Source organism: Bufo gargarizans, chromosome 5 (assembly GCF_014858855.1).
Source record: "Bufo gargarizans isolate SCDJY-AF-19 chromosome 5, ASM1485885v1, whole genome shotgun sequence".
In the NCBI taxonomy this organism is placed as follows: domain Eukaryota; kingdom Metazoa; phylum Chordata; class Amphibia; order Anura; family Bufonidae; genus Bufo; species Bufo gargarizans.
The window spans coordinates 342562266-342585034 of record NC_058084.1 but is presented as its reverse complement, the minus strand read 5'-3'; the positions used below and the strand labels follow the sequence as shown (position 1 = coordinate 342585034).

General features: G+C 44.3%; 1 protein-coding gene across 5 annotated transcripts in view; it reads right to left on the bottom strand.

The window, feature by feature from the left end:
* The window catches only part of LOC122938794 (cytidine monophosphate-N-acetylneuraminic acid hydroxylase-like), a 342933-nt gene that overhangs the window by 244961 nt on the left and 75203 nt on the right, over positions 1–22769 (bottom strand). For all 5 annotated transcript variants that reach the window (XM_044294574.1, XM_044294572.1, XM_044294576.1 and 2 more), the window contains one exon: positions 17992–18195. In XM_044294574.1, the coding sequence (XP_044150509.1) occupies positions 17992–18185 (194 nt within the window). In that variant the 5' untranslated portion in view covers positions 18186–18195. The remainder of the gene's footprint in view (positions 1–17991; positions 18196–22769) is intronic.

Below are 22769 nucleotides of genomic sequence, written 5' to 3'. Positions count from 1 at the left end.
CTGCGGAACAGCACCACTTCACCACCAATGACTGGGCCTCCATGCGAGACCTGTGTGCCCTGTTGCGCTGTTTCGAGTACTCCACCAACATGGCCAGTGGTGATGACGCCGTTATAGCGTTACAATACCACTTCTATGTCTCCTTGAGAAAACACTTAGGGCGATGATGGAAGAGGAGGTGGCCCAGGAGGAGGAGGAGGAGGAGGAAGAGGGGTCATTTTTAGCACTTTCAGGCCAGTCTCTTCGAAGTGACTCAGAGGGAGGTTTCTTGCAACAGCAGAGGCCAGGTACAAATGTGGCCAGCCAGGGCCCACTACTGGAGGACGAGGAGGACGAGGATGAGGTGGAGGAGGATGAGAATAAAGCATGGTCACAGCGGGGTGGCAACCAACGCAGCTCGGGTCCATCACTGGTGCGCAGCTGGGGGGAAAGGCAGGACGATGACGATACACCTCCCACAGAGGACAGCTTGTCCTTACTCCTGGGCAGCCTGGCACACATGAGCGACTACATGCTGCAGTGCCTGCGCAACGACAGCAGAGTTGCCCACATTTTAACGTGTGCGGACTACTGGGTTGCCACCCTGCTGGATCCACGCTACAAAGACAATGTGCCCACCTTACTTCCTGCACTGGAGCGTGATAGGAAGATGCGCGAGTACAAGCGCACGTTGGTAGACGCGCTACTGAGAGCATTCCCAAATGTCACAGGGGAACAAGTGGAAGCCCAAGGCCAAGGCAGAGGAGGAGCAAGAGGTCGCCAAGGCAGCTGTGTTACGGCCAGCTCCTCTGAGGGCAGGGTTAGCATGGCAGAGATGTGGAAAAGTTTTGTCAACACGCCACAGCTAACTGCACCACCACCTGATACGCAACGTGTTAGCAGGAGGCAACATTTCACTAACATGGTGGAACAGTACGTGTGCACACCCCTCCACGTACTGACTGATGGTTCGGCCCCATTCAACTTCTGGGTCTCTAAATTGTCCACGTGGCCAGAGCTAGCCTTTTATGCCTTGGAGGTGCTGGCCTGCCCGGCGGCCAGCGTTTTGTCTGAACGTGTATTCAGCACGGCAGGGGGCGTCATTACAGACAAACGCAGCCGCCTGTCTACAGCCAATGTGGACAAGCTGACTTTCATAAAAATGAACCAGGCATGGATCCCACAGGACCTGTCCGTCCCTTGTGCAGATTAGACATTAACTACCTCCCCTTAACCATATATTATTGTACTCCAGGGCACTTCCTCATTCAATCCTATTTTTATTTTCATTTTACCATTATATTGCGAGGCTACCCAAAGTTGAATGAACCTCTCCTCTGTCTGGGTGCTGGGGCCTAAATATATGACAATGGACTGTTCCAATGTTGGGTGACGTGAAGCCTGATTCTATGCTATGACATGCAGACTGATTCTCTGCAATGAGACCTCTCTCCTCTGTCTGGGTGCTGGGCCTAAATATATGCCAATGGACTGTTGCAGTGGTGGCTGACATGAAGCCTGATTCTCTGCTATGACATGCAGACTGATTCTCTGCTGACATGAAGCCAGATCCTTTGTTACAGGACCTCTCTCCTCTGCCTGGGTGCTGGGCCTAAATATCTGACAATGGACTGTTGCAGTGGTGGCTGACATGAAGCCTGATTCTCTGCTATGACATGCAGACTAATTCTCTGCTGACATGAAGCCAGATTCTCTGTTACGGGACCTCTCTCCTCTGCCTGGGTGCTGGGCCTAAATATATGCCAATGGACTGTTGCAGTGGTGGCTGACATGAAGCCTGATTCTCTGCTATGACATGCAGACTGATTCTCTGCTGACATGAAGCCAGATCCTCTGTTACGGGACCTCTCTCCTCTGCCTGGGTGCTGGGCCTAAATATATGCCAATGGACTGTTGCAGTGGTGGCTGACGTGAAGCCTGATTCTCTGCTGTGACATGCAGACTGATTCTCTGCTGAGATGAAGCCAGATCCTCTGTTACGGGACCTCTCTCCTCTGGCTGGGTGCCTGGGCCTAAATATATTCTATGCTATGACATGCAGACTGATTGCAGTGGTGGCTGACGTGAAGCCTGATTCTCTGCTATGACATGCAGACTGATTCTCTGCTGACATGAAGCCAGATCCTCTGTTACAGGACCTCTCTCCTCTGCCTGGGTGCTGGGCCTAAATATCTGACAATGGACTGTTGCAGTGGTGGCTGACGTGAAGCCTGATTCTCTGCTATGGCATGCAGACTAATTCTCTGCTGACATGAAGCCAGATCCTCTGTTACGTGACCTCTCTCCTCTGCCTGGGTGCTGGGCCTAAATATATGCCAATGGACTGTTGCAGTGGTGGCTGACGTGAAGCCTGATTCTCTGCTATGACATGCAGACTGATTCTCTGCTGACATGAAGCCTGATTCTCTGCAATGAGACCTCTCTCCTCTGTCTGGGTGCCGGGGCCTAAATATATGCCAATGGACTGTTGCAGTGGTGGCTGACGTGAAGCCTGATTCTCTGCTATGACATGCAGACTGATTCTCTGCTTACATGAAGCCAGATTCTCTGTTACGGGACCTCTCTCCTCTGCCTGGGTGCCGGGGCCTAAATATCTGATAATGGACTGTTCCAGTGGTGGGTGACGTGAAGCCAGATTCTCTGCTATGGGACCTCTCTCCAATTGATATTGGTTAATTTTTATTTATTTTATTTTTATTTTTATTCATTTCCCTATCCACATTTGTTTGCATGGGATTTACCTACATATTGCTGCCTTTTGCAGCCCTCTAGCCCTTTCCTGGGCTGTTTTACAGCCTTTTTAGTGCCGAAAAGTTCAGGTCCCCATTGACTTCAATGGGGTTCGGGATGAAGTTCGGATCGGGTTCGGATCCCGAACCCGAACATTTCCAGGAAGTTCGGCCGAACTTCTCGAAACCGAACATCCAGGTGTCCGCTCAACTCTAGTGAAGACATAAAAAAATATAAAAAAATGTGTGAGGGATTTTGGATTTATACTCTTGACACCCTTTTCCCTAGAGGGCTGAATATAGATTTTGAAATAAAATGCCATTTAAAATGAAAAAAATAGGTGGACATTTTATATAATAGATCATAAGATGGTAATCTGTTATTAGGATATCTTGTATTAAATGAATTAGTGGAACATTTTGGAGAACCTGTCTGCATTAGGGCTCATGCACATAAAAAAGGTGTGCCCAGTGACCATGCTGTGGACTACAAATTGCGGTCCGCAATGCACGAGCACCATCCATGTGCTTGCCCTTTGGGGATGTGGACCCTTTCACTTGAATGGGTCCATTATCCGCAAAAGATGGTCCCACCGCAAAAAAAAATAGGACATGTTCTATTTTTTTGCGGTATGGAGGCATGGACCAAAATCACATGGAAGTGCTTCGTAGTACAGGTGCTGCCCTAGGCAGCAAGTCTGAATATTCCTTGTGAGGGCCCAAATTGACAGAACATTGAGCCAACATGACTAGGTGGGGCTAAAATGTAGATGGGGCCAGTAATGGCACAGATGGGCAATATATTGTGCTACACTTTAGTATCTGGTTTTACAGCAGAACCAAATACCACAGCACAGCACAATATACTGCTCCAGCAGAACCAAATACCACAGGACAGCACAATATATCACCCTAGCAGAACCAAATACCCCAGCACAGCACAAAATACTGCTCCAGCAGAACCAAATACCATAGCACAGCATAAAATACTGCCTCAGAAGAACCTAATACCATAGTACAACAAAATATACTTTCCCAGCAGAGCCAAATACCATACTACAACACAATATAGTACTCTAGTAGAAACAAGTACCAGTGTAACACGATATAGTGCCCCAGCAGCACCAAATAGCACAATGCAGCACAATATACTTCCCCAGCAGAACTTCTTGTTGCACTGTGGTGTTTGGTTCTTCTGAGGTAGTACTTTGTTCTGCATTGTGGTATTTGGTTCTGCTAAGGCAGTATATTCTGCTACACTTTGGTAGAACCAAATACCACAGTACAGGACAATATAAAATACAGCATGAAATACCTTCCCAGAAGCTGACCTTCTGTGGTTCTCTCCTCTTCCAGTTATCTCTAATATATAGAGGAAGGGACTGAAGAGGTGAGACGTGGGTCACAACAGCAAACCAGCCCTACCAACAGCACACTGCCTGCCAGCACTACAAAACATACAGGATAATACAGTAGTATGTGTATACTTCTTAAATTCTGTGATGTCTCCTCTGATGTAGATGTTCTATTTTCTCATCTTCTCCATTTGGCTAAGACCACCATGACAAATTTTCAGACCATCCTATATCTGCAGAGCTGGTTACACGGACATATTAGATTCCTCACTTTTCCATCTTCTTCCCACCTTCTCAATACAAACTCCCCAACATGGTGACCCAACAATGCCATCCTGCTGTGCTCCCCAAGGCCCCAAAATACTATACTGCAGAAATAATAGTGCCCCTAATAGCAGTAATGTCCCCTAATAGGCCTCCATTAATAATAATGCCTATATAGTATCAAAAGTAGTAATAATGACCATATAGTTCCTCCAGCAATAATAATGCCCCCTTTAGTGCCCCCATTAATAATAATGTCCCCTAAAATGCCCCCAGTAGGAATAATACCCCCATTGTGCTTCCAGTGTCCCCAGAAATAATTGTCCTATTATGCCCCAGTAATAGAAATGCCCCTACAATGCCTCCAGAAATAATACTCTTCTATTTTACCCCTATTAAAATGCTATAATGCCCCCATTATTAATAATATCCACTATAGTACCCCAAGTAATAATGCCTCAGTACATAAAATCCCCCTATAGTGCCCCAGTATTACAATATCCCCAGTAAATCCAGCAATGCCCTCTATAGTCACCGTGTATAAAAAAATGCCGCTGTAATACTCCTTATAGTGCCCCAGTATTAAAAGTCCCCAGTGCCTCCAGTAATGCATCTCATACTGTCCACAGTAATAAAAATTCTCCTATAGTACCCCAGTAATGACCCCCTTAGTGCTGCCAGTATTGTCCCCCACAGTGCCCCCCATAAGTTATGTCCCCCAGTAATCATGTCTAACACATTGCCCCACATTGCACCGCAGTAGTAGTGTTCCCCACAGTACCCCTCCAGTAATGTGCCCACAGTAGTAATAGCCAGTTCCCCCTTAATGTACCCCCATCCAGTAGCTGTCCCCCATTAGTAATATTCCCCACAGTACTCCTCCAATAATTAAGTTCCCCAGTAATGTTCTCCCCTGGCTATGCAGTACAAGGGTGCTTTCTTAAAGGGGTATTCCCATCCGAGACAAGGATATGGCCCCATTGTCGGATAGGTGTGTGTCCCACCTCTGGTACCCGCTAGGATATGCCCCCATTTTCGGATAGGTGTGTGTCCCACCTCTGGTACCCGCACCTACCCCGTGAACGAAGTGGGGAGAGTGGTGGCTGGAGGACCGGGATCCGGCCACCACCAAGCGCTCTCCCCATACAAGTTAATGGGAGCACACCATGCCTGCGCGGCCACCGCTCCCATTAATTTTTATGGGGCAAACGGAAATAGCTGTCCAGGGCTTGGCTATTTTCGGCAGCCCAATAGAAATGAATGAAGGGCAGCTGCGCATGTGCAAGTGCATCCTCCGCCACATTACCTGCTCCGTTCTCGTTGTAGGTGCCAGAGGTGGGACCATATCCTAGTGATATGCCCCCATTGTCTATGATGGGAATATCCCTTTTAAGGATGAGGAAGTTATAGTTACATTTAATATAAACACTTAGGCCAATAGAGTTCCTGGAAAGTGTTTATGTTATATGAAACTATAATCCCACTCATCCTTAGGACAGCGACATTATCTGCGCTACATCTCCTGTTTAACGGGTGCGCATACTAAAAATATCTGTGACATCCAGTGTACTTTTTCCATAGACAGTGTCCGTTGTGGACAGTTACATTACCTGTGCTACATCTCCTGTATAACGCTTGTGCATCCTAAAAATATCTGTGACATCCAGTGTACTTTTTCCATAGACGCTGCGGACAGTGACATTACCTGCGCTACATTTCCTGTATAACGTTTCCGCATCTGAAATATCTGTGACATTGACTGTAATTTTTTCTTAGCCGCTGGTGACAGCAGCGCCATTACCTGTGGTACCACTCCTGTATTACGGTTCCGCATCCCAAATATCAGTGACATTGACTGTAATTTTTTCTTAGCCGCTGGTGACAGCAGCGACATTACCTGCGCTACATCTTCTGTATAACGCTAGCCGCTGGTGACAGCAGAAACATTACCTGTGCTACATCTCCTGTATAACGTTTGTGCATCCAAAATAGCTGTGATATTCCCTGTAATTTTTTTATTAGCCGCTGGTGCCTGTGCTACATCTCCTACACTACCCGCGCTACATCATAAATATCAGTGACATTCTGTAACAGTCACTTACACACACAGGGGGAGGATAGTGACCACTGCACTCCACCCTCACCCCTGGCCCTGCCTACTTGCCTCGCAAGTTCTGATGACCGGGGACAACTGGATGACAGTCCCTAGCTTAGAATACGTGCTGGGAGGACAGACAAGACAAATAACGGGTAGTGAACGGACCGGGTCAATACCAAGAGGGCAATGCAGTACAAAAGGAGAAAGCAGAGAATAGTCAGGAGAAGCCGGGGTCAAATACCAGGAGAGTAATGAAGTACAACAGGAGTCTGCAAAGAATCATCAGGTGGAAGCTGGGATCAGAATACCAGGAGAGCAGCGCAGTACAGGAGGAGCAGGCAGAGGATCGTCAAGGAACACAGGAACAGGTAAGTATGCCAGGTAACAAAATCGCAAATGAACCTAATTAACAGGCGACCTGTGGCCAGCAGGCTGTCTGTTAAATACTGACTAGCTGGGGTCATGTGACATGGCCAGCGCCACATGACCCACGCTAGTGAATACAGCTGAGCACCGAGTGCCCAGCTCGGTGCTCAGACCTCCCCTGGTTGCCGGGGGAACTGAGGATGCCGGCCGCGCAGTCCATCCCGCCCTCTATCACCTAGGAGATGAGGACGGTGCTGAGGAGAGCGTAATTTTTTATTAGCTGCTGGTGACAGCAGCGACATTACCTGCGCTACATCTCTTGTATAACTTTTGCGCATCATAAATATCAATGACATTCAGTTTAATTTTATCGCTACTAGTGACAGCGACATTACCTGCGCTACATCTCCTGTATAACGCTTGCACATCCTAAATATCAGTGACATTCAGTTTTATTTACTTACGCATACACTTACAAAACCTGCGCTACTGTATGTGTGACATACTTGCAGACATATATACCATTTGATATGCAGAAGGCGAGCAGTAAGGGACGGGGAAGTGGCCGTGCTGCTGATGGTGCATGCAGAGGCCGTGGCCCTGGGTGCGGTGAAACTGTGCTTGCTGCCAGAGTACAAAAAACACACTCATCCACTATACCTAGCTTCATGTCCCAGATTGCAGGGCGGCGCAGGACACCACTCTCGAAGTCAGACCAGTGCGACCAGGTGGTCGGTTGGATTGCAGCAGATAATGCTTCAGGTCGGTTAAGCACCACCCTGTCTTCCACAAAGTCCAGTCTCAGTAGCCAAGAGTCTGGTCACCAGAATCCTCACCCTGATCCTCCTTCCTCCCACCATGAAAACTAGAGTCTTGCCAAACAAGTGATCCCACACTCAGATATTCCGAGGAGCTCTTTTCATCGCCATTCCTTAATTTGGGCCTCTCACCAAGCCCCTTTGGAGAGGGACATGAGGAGATTGTGTGCACTGATGCCCAAACTCTTGAGTATCCACAGTCACAAGAAGATGACAGTGGGGAACGGCAATTAGTGTTTCACGAGGTGGATAATGATGATGAGACAAAGTTGCCAATAAGTGAGGTTGTTGTTAGGTCAACAAGTCAGGAGGATGACCAGAGTGAGGAAGTAGTAAAAGAAAGAGGTTCTGCGTCGGCGCGAAATCACTAGTAGAGACGGTCTTAATAGATGGATTCTTCTTATTTAACCGCCTCCGGACCGCCAAACGCAGATGTGCAGTCCGGAGGCGGCAGCGCTGCGCTCAGTCACGCATATACGCGTCATCTCGCGAGACGCGAGATGACGCGAATATGCGCCCGCGCATGCGCAGTTCGCGCCGGCATTTCGTTCAGGACTATTTCGTCAGCAACCTGCCAGCCGTGATCATTGGCTGGCAGGTTGCTGATTTTAAAAAAAAACAATCAGAAGCCACATAGCAGATCATATTAGTAAATATGATCTGTTATATGGCTGCCTGCTCCTCTGCTGGTCCTTTTCGTCGGTTGGATCCAGCAGAGGAGCAGGCTTCACAGTGAGTACACCAAACACTACACTTTAGCCCCTGATCACCCCCCTGAACCCCAATTAACCCTTTGATCACCCCTTTGTCAATCACTAGTGAAAGGAAAAAAGTGATCAGTGTAAACTGTCACTTTTTTTTTTCACTGGTATTGACCGTTAGGTTTTAGGTATAGTTTAGGCCCCTTGGTTAGGTAGTTAGCAATCAGTTAGCGCCCAGCCCACCGCACCGCAGTCCGTTATTCGCTGATTAGCGTATCGCTAATCAGCATTTGTACTTTTATAGTATCTGGAAGTGATCAAAACTGATCACGGTCAGATCTATAATAGTACTAGTGTCACTTTAGTTCTCCCTCCACCCAAAACGCAGTGTTTGCCCGATCAGGCCTGATCGGTCGCCCACACGTGCGTTCGCCCACACCCGCCCCACCGCAGTGACAAAAAAAATATTTTTTTGGGTTCACTGCACAATAACTTTACACGCACTGAGGCGAAAAAAAAATCAGTTTTGATATTTTTTATCAACCGCAGCGGCCTCCGGTACTTCGCTAGCCTCCCCTTTGTAAGACAGGCTTGCTTTTTTTTTCTTGGGTAGTCTCAGGGAATACCCCTAAATTTAGTTGCCCACATGTCTAACAGGGGGTATTCCTCTGAAGAGGCCTACAGGCTTCTGACCCAGTCGGATGAGGAGTGGGAACCCTCATCTGATGAATCCAGCGGGTCAGAATACGAACCTGTAGAAAGCAGTGGCTCTCTGACCCAAAGTTCGGACGAGGAGGCTGAGGTCCCTGATACCACCAGGCGTACCCGGCCCCGTGTCGCTAGACCACAGGTTGCGCAGGATCCGCTTCAAGAGCAGCAGAGTGGGGCTGGTGCTGTCGGATTACGTGGTGAGGCATACACCAGCAGCCCAGCCCTCCCTGGACCTAGTACCAGCACTGCCGTACAACCTGGTGAAGTAGCGAGCACCAGAAGGGCAGTTGAAGCTGGTACGGTGGCACGTGCAGTAGTGACCCCGTCGCAGCCACCGCAAAGACGTGCCCGTAGAGCCCCTAGAATCCCAGAGGTGCTGGCAAACCCTGATTGGCAGTCCCCAACTTCAGCCGCACCCGTAGTTTTCCCTTTCACTGCCCAGTCTGGAGTTCGGGTTGAGACAGCTCAGATCGGTTCGGTCCTGGGATTTTTTTTAGCTGTTCTTGACTGCGGAGCTTATAGACATAGTTATATGTCACACAATTTATCACCGCTAACCCGGGAAGCTTTTATGCCCAGCCTATCCGGTGGAAACCAGTCCAAGTTTCCGAAATTAAAACTTTTCTGGGCCTCCTCCTCAACATGGGCCTGACAAAAAAGCATGAATTGCGATCATATTGGTCCACGAACCTGATTCATCACATGCCCATGTTCTCTGCTGCTATGTCCAGGGCACGTTTTGAGACCATCCTGCGTTTCCTGCACTTTAGTGACAACACCGCCTCCCGTCCCAGGGGCCACCCTGCTTTTGACCGACTCCACAAAATTCGGCCCCTCATAGACCATTTCAACCAGAAATTTGCAGATATTTATACCCCAGAGCAAAACATCTGCGTAGACGAGTCCCTTATACATTTTACCGGGCGCCTTGGCTTCAAACAATACATCCCAAGCAAGCGCGCCCGGTATGGGGTCAAATTGTATAAGCTCTGTGAAAGGGCCACAGGCTATACCCACAAATTTCGGATCTATGAGGGAAAAGATCAGACCCTGGAGCCGGTCAGTTGCCCTGACTACCTGGGGAGCAGTGGGAAGACAGTTTGGGACTTGGTGTCACCCTTATTCGGCAAGGGGTACCATCTTTATGTGGACAATTTTTACACAAGTGTGGCCCTCTTTAGGCATTTGTTTCTAGAACGGATTGGCGCCTGTGGTACAGCGCGAACTAGTCGCGCGGGCTTCCCCCAACGGCTCGTTACCACCCGTCTTGCAAGGGGGCAGAGGGCCACACTGTGTAACGAAGAACTGCTCGCGGTGAAATGGAGAGACAAGCGTGACGTTTACATGCTCTCCTCCATTCACGCAGACACGACAATACAAATTGAGCGAGCAACCCGTGTCATTGAAAAGCCCCTCTCAGTCCACGACTATAACCTCCACATGGGAGGGGTGGACTTCAATGACCAGATGTTGTCTCCGTATTTAGTTTCCCGCAGAACCAGACGCTGGTATAAGAAGGTGTCTGTATATTTAATTCAATTGGCTCTGTACAATAGTTTTGTTCTCTACAGTAAGGCTGGGAGAACTGGATCCTTCCTCAAATTTCAGGAAGAGATCATCGAGAACCTCCTGTATCCAGGAGGTTCTGTGGCCCCATCCACCAGTGTAGTTAGCCGTCTACACGAGCGACATTTCCCCAATGTCGTTCCTGGTACCTCAACCCAACCGTCACCCCGAAAAAGATGTTGTGTCTGTAGCAGGAGTGGAATAAGGCGTGACACCCGCTATTTCTGTCCTGACTGTCCTGACCACCCTGCCCTATGCTTTGGAGAGTGTTTCCGGAAGTACCACTCACAGGTACACTATTAGCATAGGGATCATCTCACCAGGATAGGCACACAGGGCTATTAGGGCCCATTCACTCACTGCTACTGCAAACGTCTCCTTTCACATGGGACAAAGTGCATAACGCACTTCGCCACATCTTTGGGCGATTTGCGCTTTGCACATTGACCCATGGGGAAGGAGAGGTTTGTTCTATAAAGGTAAAAAAAACAAAAAAAAACAAAAAAAAACACCAGTAAGCAAAAAGGTTAATGTTCAGTTAAAAAGTTAAAGTTACATGTTCTGTTGCAAAGTTAATAAAATGATTGCGTTGCGGCCTGGTTTTTTCTTTTTTTTTTTTTTTGTCTTTTTACCTTCCAGGTGGACCAACCGATCGACCAGCTGCAGCACCGATGTGCATTCTGACAGAAGCATTGCGCTGCTGTCAGATTACACGCAAGTCGGTGTATGCGGCGCTGCAAGACGGGATTTTCTCCTCTGCAGTAACAGATACGTTTGCCGAGGCATACGAGCTGAGGAGGAGGCGGCGTTCCTATGCTTTGGCAAACACTTTGTATATATATATATATATATATATATATATATAAAAAAAAAAAATCCCGGCAATGATTTATTCATCCACATCGATTGATGTGAATGGAGAAATCTGGTTTGCCAGGGCATACGAGCTAAGTGGGTATGGATGTAGGGCGGAGCTCCTATGTCCTGGCAGATGCCTTTCCCCTCCATTTTTTTTTTTTGGCAGAGATTTTTTCATCCACATTGATCGATGCGAATGAAGAAATCTGTGCCGTTCATTTTTTTCTTTCAGCCCAGAGGCTGAACGGAAAAAAAAATCTCATTACCTGTATGCTCAATATAAGGAGAATAGCAGAAACTCCTAATGCTGGCCATACATGTAATGATTGCGGAGACCCTCAAACGCCAGGGCAGTACAAACACCCCACAACTGACCCCATTTTGGAAAGAAGACACCCCAAGGTATTTGCTGAGGGGCATATTGAGTCCATGAAAGATTTAAATTTTTGTCCTAAGTTAGCGGAAAGTGAGACTTTGTGAGAAAAAAACAAAAAAAAAATTTCTATGAACTTGCCAGGCCCCTCATTGGATACCTTGGGGTGTCTTCTTTCCAAAGTGGGGTCACATGTGGGGTATTTATACTGCCCTGGCTTTTTAGGGGCCCTAAAGTGTGAGAAGAAGTCTGGGATCCAAATGTCTAAAAATGCCTTCCTAAAAGGAATTTGGGCACCTTTGCGCATCTAGGCTGTAAAAAAGTGTGACACATCTGGTATCGCCGTACTCAGGAGAAGTTGGGGAATGTGTTTTGGGGTGTCATTTTACATATACCCATGCTGGGTGAGAGAAATATCTTGGCAAAAGACAACTTTTCCCATTTTTTTTTTTATACAAAGTTGGCATTTGACCAAGATATTTCTCTCACCCAGCATGGGTATATGTAAAATGACACCCCAAAACACATTCCCCAACTTCTCCTGAGTACGGCGATACCAGATGTGTGACACTTTTTTTATGCCAAGGTGGGCAAAGGGGCACATATTCCAAAGTGCACCTTTTGGATTTCACCGGTCATTTTTTACACATTTTGATTGCAAAGTTCTTCTCACACATATGGGCCCCTAAATTGCCAGGGCAGTATAACTACGCCACAAGTGACCCCATTTTGGAAAGAAGACACCCCAAGGTATTCCGTGAGGGGCATGGCGAGTTCCTAGAATTTTTTATTTTTTGTCGCAAGTTAGTGGAATATGAGACTTTGTAAGGAAAAAAGAGAAAAAAAAAATCATCATTTTCCGCTAACTTGTGACAAAAAATAAAAAATTCTAGGAACTCGCCATGCCCCTCATGGAATACCTTGGGGTGTCTTCTTTCCAAAATGGGGTCACTTGTGGCGTAGTTATACTGCCCTGGCAATTTAGGGGCCCAAATGTGTGAGAAGTACCTTGCAATCAAAATGTGTAAAAAATGGCCTGCAAAATCTGAAAGGTGCACTTTGGAATATGTGCCCCTTTGCCCACCTTGGCAGCAAAAAAGTGTGACACATCTGGTATCGCCGTACTCAGGAGAAGTTGGGGAATGTGTTTTGGGGTGTCATTTTACATATACCCATGCTGTATGAGAGAAATATCTTGGCAAAAGACAACTTTTCCCATTTTTTTTATACAAAGTTGGCATTTGACCAAGATATTTTTCTCACCCAGCATGGGTATATGTAAAATGACACCCCAAAACACATTCCCCAACTTCTCCTGAGTACAGAGATACCAGATGTGTGACACTTTTTTGCTGCCAAGGTGGGCAAAGGGGCACATATTCCAAAGTGCACCTTTTGGATTTCACCGGTCATTTTTTACACATTTTGATTGCAAAGTTCTTCTCACACATTTGGGCCCCTAAATTGCCAGGGCAGTATAACTACCCCACAAGTGACCCCATTTTGGAAAGAAGACACCCCAAGGTATTCTGTGAGGGGCATGGCGAGTTCCTAGAATTTTTTATTTTTTGTCGCAAGTTAGTGGAATATGAGACTTTGTAAGGAAAAAATAAAAATAAAAAATCATCATCATTTTCCGCTAACTTGTGACAAAAAATAAAAAGTTCTATGAACTCACTATGCCCATCAGCGAATACCTTAGGGTGTCTACTTTCCGAAATGGGGTCATTTGTGGGGGTTTTCTACTGTTTGGGCATTGTAGAACCTCAGGAATCATGACAGGTGCTCAGAAAGTCAGAGCTGTTTCAAAAAGCGGAAATTCACATTTTTGTACCATAGTTTGTAAACGCTATAACTTTTACCCAAACCATTTTTTTTTTTGCCCAAACATTTTTTTTTAATCAAAGACATGTAGAACAATAAATTTGGTGAAAAATTTATATATGGATGTCGTTTTTTTTTTGCTAAATTTTACAGCTGAAAGTGAAAAATGTCATTTTTTTGCAAAAAAATCGTTACATTTTGATTAATAACAAAAAAAGTAAAAATGTCAGCAGCAATAAAATACCACCAAATGAAAGCTCCATTAGTGAGAAGAAAAGGAGGTAAAATTCATTTGGGTGGTAAGTTGCATGACCGAGCGATAAACGGTGAAAGGAGTGTAGTGCCGAAGTGTAAAAAGTGCTCTGGTCATGAAGGGGGTTTCACCTAGCGGGGCTGAAGTGGTTAATAGAAACAACACGTTTCGGGGATCAGGATCTCCCCTTCATCAGGTTTCGCAATAATTCATTATTGTGAAACCTGATGAAGGGGAGATCCTGATCCCCGAAACGCGTTGTTTCTATTAAATAAGAAGAATCCCTCTATTAAGATTGTCTCTACTAGTGATTTCGCGTCGACGCCGAACCTCTTTCTTTTACTACGAATTTATTTTGGGGGATTGGATATCCTATCCAAGAGATTACACAATCTGCGGCTGCAGTCCTGGTATAAAGGTCTTATTTCTATTAAGTCTACAAAAGAGTTGTGCCTGCTGGAGCACAACTCTATAAGGTGAGTTTGGACATTCCTCACTTGATAATACTATCTGGTTGAACATACTACCCTATTATGCGCTCTTTTTCCTCTCCGTTTCCCTCTGCTGGAGGGGAATTTAGATCCGTCCTTGGTATATGAGTCAGAGTGAGGAAGTGGAAGAGGAGGTGGTGGACGATGAAATCAATGACCCAACCTGGGAAGGTGGCAAGCCGAGCGAGGACAGCACTTGCTGAAGACAAAACTGAAGGGAAAATGCCCCAAGAACAAGCAAGAACTGAAGACAGTTGCAGTAGAGGCCTGGCAGAGCATCGCAAGGGATGAAACCCAGCGTCTGGTGATGTCTATGCGTTCTAGACTTCTGGCTGTAATTGACTGCAAAGGATTTGCAACCAAGTATTAAAAAGTGAAAGTTTGATTTATGATTATTATTCTGTCCAATTACTTTTGGTCCCTTAACAAGTGGGAGGCACATATGAAAACTGTTGTAATTCCTACACCGTTCACCCGATTTGGATGTAAATACCCTCAAATTAAAGCTGACAATCTGCAGTTAAAGCACATCTTATTCAAATCCATTGTGGTGGTATATAGAGACAAACATTTTAGAATTGTGTCGATGTCCCAATATTTAGGGACCTGATTAGAAGAAGAAAAAGGCAAGCTGGAAAAATATACAAAGAAAAGCGAGGGGCAAAACCTCACTGAGTAACCGTATCCACTATATGCCCCGCAGTATGATATAACAATGCCAGACATATAGCTATATTGAAATCTCTGTATAGATAATGTATGGTACAGAAATATACTAAAATAAATAAACTAGACTGTCAAATAGGGAGTCTAAGTTGATGATTCTTGCAAAAAACAAAGGTAAGCTTGATGCAAGAAACAAAGTATACTGACCATACATAAAACGAGGGTATACCATATAGAGTATTTGGAAAATAGAAAACCACGAGTTCAAAGTAAGGCCGAGGTAAGTATAGACATTATGGCATACTTAGGTATAGCCACAATCAAGTTATACAGTGAACATAACCTGGGACATGGTAACAGTAGAGGTTTAGAGCCCCAAATGCAGAATGCTGTCTGGTTTAGACAGAGAGTTTTTTTTTGTGGGTTTTTTATGTGTTTCCATCAATTTCTGACCTTTTCCTGTGAACCAGACACCCTTCCCTCTTCATAGCAGGGGGTGCCTGGTTTAATGCTCAGGTTCTACTACACATACTGTAGCTACCCAGGCACTTTGGTGCTCGATCAACGCTATTCATCACTATTTATATATACAGTGGATATAAAAAGTCTACACACCCCTGTTAAATGTCCTGTTTCTGTGCTGTAAAAAAATGAGACAAAGATAAATCATTTCAGAGCTTTTTCCACCTTTAATGTGAACTATAAACTGTACCACTCAATTGAAAAAACAAACTGAAATCTTTTAGGTGGAGGGAAAAAAACAAAACAAAAAATATAACTGGGGATGTAGCTGTGTTCAGAATTAAGCAATCACATTCAAAATCGTTTTAAATAGAAGTCAACATACACCTGCCATCATTTAAAGGGCCTCTGATTAACCCCAAATAAAGTTTAGCTGCTCTAGTTGGTCTTTCCTGAAATTTTCTTAGTCACATCAGAGGAATCTCATTGTTAAAAGGTATCAGTCAGGAGAAGGGTACAAAAGAATTTCCAAGGCATTAGATATACCATGGAACACAGTTAGGACAGTCATCATCAAGTGGAGAAAACATGGCGCAACAGTGATATTACCAAGAACTGGTTGTCCCTCCAAAATTGATGAAAAGACGAGAAGAAAACTGGTCTGGGAGGCTACCAAGAGGCCTACAGCAACATTAAAGGAGCTGTAGAAATATCTGGTTAGTACTGGCTGTGTGGTACAGGTGACAACAATCTCCCGTATTCTTCATTTGTCTGGGCTATGGGGTTGAGTGGCAAGACCAAAGCCTTTTCTTACGAAGAAAAACATCCAGGCCAGGTTACATTTTGCAAAAACACATCTGAAGTTTCCCAAAAGCATGTGGGAAAAGGTGTTATGGTCTGATGAAACCAAGGTTGAACTTTGTAGCAATAATTCCAAAAGATATGTTTGGCGCAAAAACAACACTGCACATCACCAAAAGAACACCATACCCATAGTGAAGTATGCTTTGGGGCTGTTTTTCTTCAGCTGGAACTGGGGTCTTAGTTAAACTAGAGGGAATTATAAACAGTTCCAAATACCAGTCAATATTGGCACAGAACCTTCAGGCTTCTGCCAGAAAGCTGAACATGAAGAGGAACTTCATCTTTCAGCATGACAACGACCCAAAGCATACATCCAAATCAACAAAGGAATGGCTTCACCAGAAGAAAATTTTAGTTTTGGAATGGCCCAGCCAGATCCCAGACCTGAATCTGGGGTGATCTGAAGAGGGCTGTGCACAGGAGATGCCCTCGCAATCTGACAGATTTGGAGTGTTTTTGCAAAGGAGAGTGGGCAACTCTTGCCAAGTAAAAATGTGCCATGCTTATAGACTCCTACCCAAAAAAGACTGAGTGCTGTAATAAAAAGGTGCTTCAACAAAGTATTAGTTTAAGGGTGTGCACACTTAAAAAACATATTATTTTATTTTTTATTTTTATATTTTTTCTTCCCTCTACCTAAAAGATTTGTTTTTCAATTGAGTTGTACAGTTTATAGGTCACATTAAAGATGGAAAAAGTTCTGAAATGATTTATCTTTGTCTATTTTTTTTTACAGCACAGAAACCTAACCTTTTAACAGGGGTGTGTAGACTTTTTATATCCACTGTATATAAGTGGAGAGAGGCAGTGAGAGCAGCAGCAGTTAGTGTCTCCACAGTTAAGTAAACAGAAAACAGAGAGCATTGCTAAGGCAAAAAAAGAATTTTATGATTTCAGTAATGAAAGTATACTACAAAAATGATCAGTGAATGTGCACATGTTAGCCTTCCATTTGATAATAAAAATAAAATATTATAAAATGTAATCTTACAAATCAGAACATCTAGTCCTACCAAAATTGGTGGGTGTGGACAACTGACACCTGATGTTTATGGTAATCTTATCCTCTTTTAGGGTTTTCTGGGTTCACAGGGTAGCTCATAATTTTCAGATGGATGAGGATCTGACTCTTTGTACCCCGCAAATCAACTGTTTGAACGTGCCATGCTCGATGGGCTGACAGATGGACACCCGATCATCTGTTAACCTCCTGTAGCAAACAAGAACACAGAAGGTGCTCCACAGTGTAGAATCCTCAAAAGCAACAAAATAACTGTATAAAATAATGTGCAATGGTCAGGCATAACTCTGAGATAATACAAATTCCTTCTTCTGGTGTGTGTGTGGGGCTGCTGCTCCAATCTACAGATCTCTCAAAATAAGATCTCAAATTCCACCCAAAACTAAACGTTTTCATTGTTTCAACAAAAACAATGCAATACTTACAGAAACTATTTCTGAAATAGAAGTCACTGGTGAAAATACCATCATGATAGTGTTGTGAAATATAGTAAGCTTTTCCTGGACAGTCTGATATTTACACAAAGATATAACAATGTGATCAAGTATATTTAGAAAATAACCAATGTTACCTGCTATCCAGGTCTTCAATGTCTCTAATGAAGGTTCCACCTTGATGTTTACATAAATTTTTACACGCTCTCAATACTTCACCATCTTTAAATACAATAAAGTTCTTTCCTGTTTCCTTATTCCTGAAGAAGTTGATTCCATCGTTCAGACTTGCAACTTCACTAGGATTTATATGGAGGAGAATGCTTGCCATTTGTCCCACGCTATTTAAGATGGAAACACAAAAAAGGTTACTTGTCAGGTGGAGTAAAGACCCTATATTAAAATGTATTGTTAAATGATTCCTGTACTTTACACCCACACTGGTCTGTGAATAACAGATGTCATTTTTCCCTTGCCCGATGACAGCACCACAGAGAGAGAGAGGATCCGCCCCCATGGACAGGAAACCTGCAGAATAAAAAGGTGAAACCACCTCAGTGGTTTCCTGTCCCTGATTCTATCTCTGGTTGTCAATTTGTAGTTTAATGGTCTACAATAAGCATAGCACTCCAACAAAGCCCTATAATGCTTTTGGTGCGGAGTGAGAAGATGGGCTGGACCACATTGCTTGGATGGCCTACAGGATGTATGGCGTACTAGCAAAGACATTTAAAATGAGGATATGGGCTGGACCATATTATTTCGATGGCCTACAGGACATACAGTATGGTGTACCAAAAAAAAGCCCTATATGGCTCCTGGCTGGGAGTAAGAAGACAGGCTGGAACATTTAGTCTGGATGGCATACACGAGGTATGGCGCACCAGCAAAACCCTATAAATACTTGCCGCCGATCTAGAACTTCCCAGGGAGGCCCTGGAGGGTTGTCGGTTATCTGTGGGGTCGTTCGTGCAGTGGGAACCCTAGGGGGTGTGAAGGATCCACGGGGCTCTTTGGACCTCTTGCGGCAGATCCGTGAGCTCCTCCAGGGGATGGATGCCATGTTAGAGTTCCATCATGGATGCCAGATTGTGAGGAAATTTGGAGATTTTGACGTCTATAGTTCTACTGGTAATGTAACAAGGTGCCTCCAGTGGATCTTGGATCAAAGCATCTGTCTGGCAATATATTCTGTACCAAAGGAATTCAGCAATCATCTTCAGTTTTGATCATTCTTTGTCAAGATAAGTACTTTTCTAAGATGTTTTCTTAAATCTGTTATGATTATTTTGATAAACGCTTGATGAGAAACCCATATGAGATTTATTTTATACAGGTCCTTCTAAAAAAATTTGCATATTGTGATAAAGTTCATTATTTTCTGTAATGTACTGATACACATTAGACTTTCATATATTTTAGATTCATTACACACCAACTGAAGTAGTTCAAGCCTTTTATTGTTTTAATATTGATGATTTTGGCATACAGCTCATGAAAACCCAAATTTCCTATCTAAAAAAATTAGCATATTTCATCCGACCAATAAAAGAAAAGTGTTTTTAATACAAAAAAAGTCAACCTTCAAATAATTATGTTCAGTTATGCACTCAATACTTGGTCAGGAATCCTTTTGCAGAAATGACTGCTTCAATGCGGCGTGGCATGGAGGCAATCAGCCTGTGGCACTGCTGAGGTGTTATGGAGGCCCAGGATGCTTCGATAGCGGCCTTAAGCTCATCCAGAGTGTTGGGTCTTGCGTCTCTCAACTTTATCTTCCCAATAGCCCACAGATTCTCTATGGGGTTCAGGTCAGGAGAGTTGGCAGGCCAATTGAGCACAGTAATACCATGGTCAGTAAACCATTTACCAGTGGTTTTGGCACTGTGAGCAGGTGCCAGGTCGTGCTGAAAAATGAAATCTTCATCTCCATAAAGCTTTTCAGCAGATGGAAGCATGAAGTGCTCCAAAATCTCCTGATAGCTAGCTGCATTGACCCTGCCCTTGATAAAACACAGTGGACCAACACCAGCAGCTGACATTGCACCCCAGACCATCACTGACTGTGGGTACTTGACACTGGACTTCAGGCATTTTGGTATTTCCCTCTCCCCAGTCTTCCTCCAGACTCTGGCACGTTGATTTCCGAATGACATGCAAAATTTGCTTTCATCCGAAAAAAGTACTTTGGACCACTGAGCAACAGTCCAGTGCTGCTTCTCTGTAGCCCAGGTCAAGCGCTTCTGCCGCTGTTTCTGGTTCAAAAGTGGCTTGACCTGGGGAATGCGGCACCTGTAGACCATTTCCTGCACATGCCTGTACACAGTGGCTCTGTATGTTTCTACTCCAGACTCAGTCCACTGCTTCCGCAGGTCCCCCAAGGTCTGGAATCGGTCCTTCTCCACAATCTTCCTCAGGGTCCGGTCACCTCTTCTCGTTGTGCAGCGTTTTCTGCCACACTTTTTCCTTCCCACAGACTTCCCACTGAGGTGCCTTGATACAGCACTCTGGGAACAGCCTATTTGTTCAGAAATTTCTTTCTGTGTCTTACCCTCTTGCTTGAGGGTGTCAATGATGGCCTTCTGGATAGCAGTCAGGTCGGCAGTCCTACCCATGAGTGCGGTTTTGAGTAATGAACCAGGCTGGGAGTTTTTAAAAGCCTCAGGAATCTTTTGCAGGTGTTTAGAGTTAATTAGTTGATTCAGATGATTAGGTTAATAGCTCGTTTAGAGAACCTTTTCATGATATGCTAATTTTTTTAGATAGGAATTTAGGATTTTTATGAGCTGTATGCCAAAATCATCAATATTAAAACAATAAAAGGCTTGAACTACTTCAGTTGGTGTGTAATGAATCTAAAATATATGAAAGTCTAATGTTTATCAGTACATTACAGAAAATAATGAACTTTATCACAATATGCTAATTTTTTTAGAAGGACTTGTAAGATTGTGCTGGGTTTAAAGTATAGTGTCTAGTATTACAATTCCCTAACTTTTGGGATGTTTATTGATCCAACTTTTGTTTTTAGTTTCGACCTCTTGTTAGCCTTAGTGTTCCCTATGGTTCCATCTGGGTATTCTTAGCTTAGATTACCTTTCAAGCACCTTTGATAAGCCCAGTGATCAGAAAGAAAGGTTTTTCCACTGCCTGGATGTTAGGAGATGCCTTATATGTTACCTAGGGTTAATCAAAGATTGAAGTCCTCTGCGCTTTTTGTTCTCTTTCTGGCATAATTAAGGGTAAGGCAAAGAGTTCACTAGCTAGATGGATTAGGACAGTTATTTCTCTGGCTTACACCTCTTCTGGAAGTTCTCCTGAGAGCACATTCTACTCGCGCAGTCTCTACCTCTGGGCTGAAAGGGCTAATGTTTCTATTGAGCAAATATGTAGGGCTTCCACGTGGTCTTCTCCTTATACCTTTTTCTGTCACCATCGGGTTCAACTAAATGCTGCCTCTGTACTTCTGTTCTTAAGTAAGTTCTGCAAGTGGTGCCCCCTCCCCCCGTAAGGAAGGAGTATTCTTCTCTGTAATATCTCTCTGTGGTGCTGTCGTGGGGGAAGGGAAAAAATGATGATTACACTGACCGGTAATCGGATTTTCCAGACCCCACGACAGCACCCTTCCTTAATACCCTCCCTGGTGTTTCATGGTTCTCGGTTTAAGTTGCACAGGGTCTAGCAAAAAAAAAAATAATGTATACATAATTAGATGAACTAACCTAAGTCGGAGTCACTCTCATTCTCTGTAAACCAGAGAGGCTCCACCTTTTTATTCTGCAGGTTTCCTATCCCTGGGGCAGATCCCCTCTCTCTGTGGTGCTGTCGTGGGGTCTGGAAAATCCAATTACCGGTGAGTGTAATCATCATTTTCTCAGTCATCCTATACGCTTTGAATTTCTACCAATGGATGCAGGCTTTACAGGTAAGCACCTTCTTACCATGTCGAATGATATCAGATGCACCCAGCTAACAGTTTCACAGAGAATCTGCGAACCACTATAATACAAAGCAATTGCATTTCCAATTACTCACACAGTTCAGTTCTTCAGATCTCCTAAGAGATCTGATCCCTTATGATAATGTTTTTTATCACAATGTTTAATAGCTCATTTATACTGAATAACAATGTATCATGTTCGATTAATAATTGGAAACCTGATTAAAAAATTTATATCAACGCAGCAGAATATGGAAATGAGAGGAGGAACTCCTTTGGGCAAGTTTTTATGAACAAAAGCTGATGATAGTTTCCTTTTGCTATACTTTTAAAGGGCATTCAGCATCCCCTCAATGAAGCAGCCCCTCATACTGTGACCCCCACAGTCGGTTTCAAAACAATAATCATATCTGTCACCAATTAGTAGCTTGATAAGTACAAAAATTACAAAAAGCTTATAGATAAAAAATATATACAAAGTCCAGCTAGTTTCCCCCAATCTAAGTTGTGGGGGTTCATCAGGGGCTAAAGTGGCACACACTATTTCAATGAATAACCTACAGATGTAACATAAGCACAACTCTAAAGATTTCACCTTAGCTCATAAAACAAGGTAAAGGCTTTATTACACTGCCAGATCATCGCTAACAAGCATTCGTAGGATTCGTTAGCGATGATCTGGCAGTGTAATACTGCCACTCATTACCAGATGAAGAGCAATCCAGATTTTTAAACTTGTTTAAAAATCATTTGCTGCTGGCAGATCGTGCTGTCTAATCACGATCGGCTGGCGACAAACACCTAGTCAAAGTGATGGCATTAATAATCACTGCTCCCCATACTGTGGAGGAGATTTCTGTATGTAATAGCAGCAGTCTCCTCAGCTGACGAGCAGGCGATTGCTGGGAAAGAACGCTTCCCTCCCGACAATCGTCTGCATGTTCGCTCAACAAATAGTCAGGAATAACAGACTAC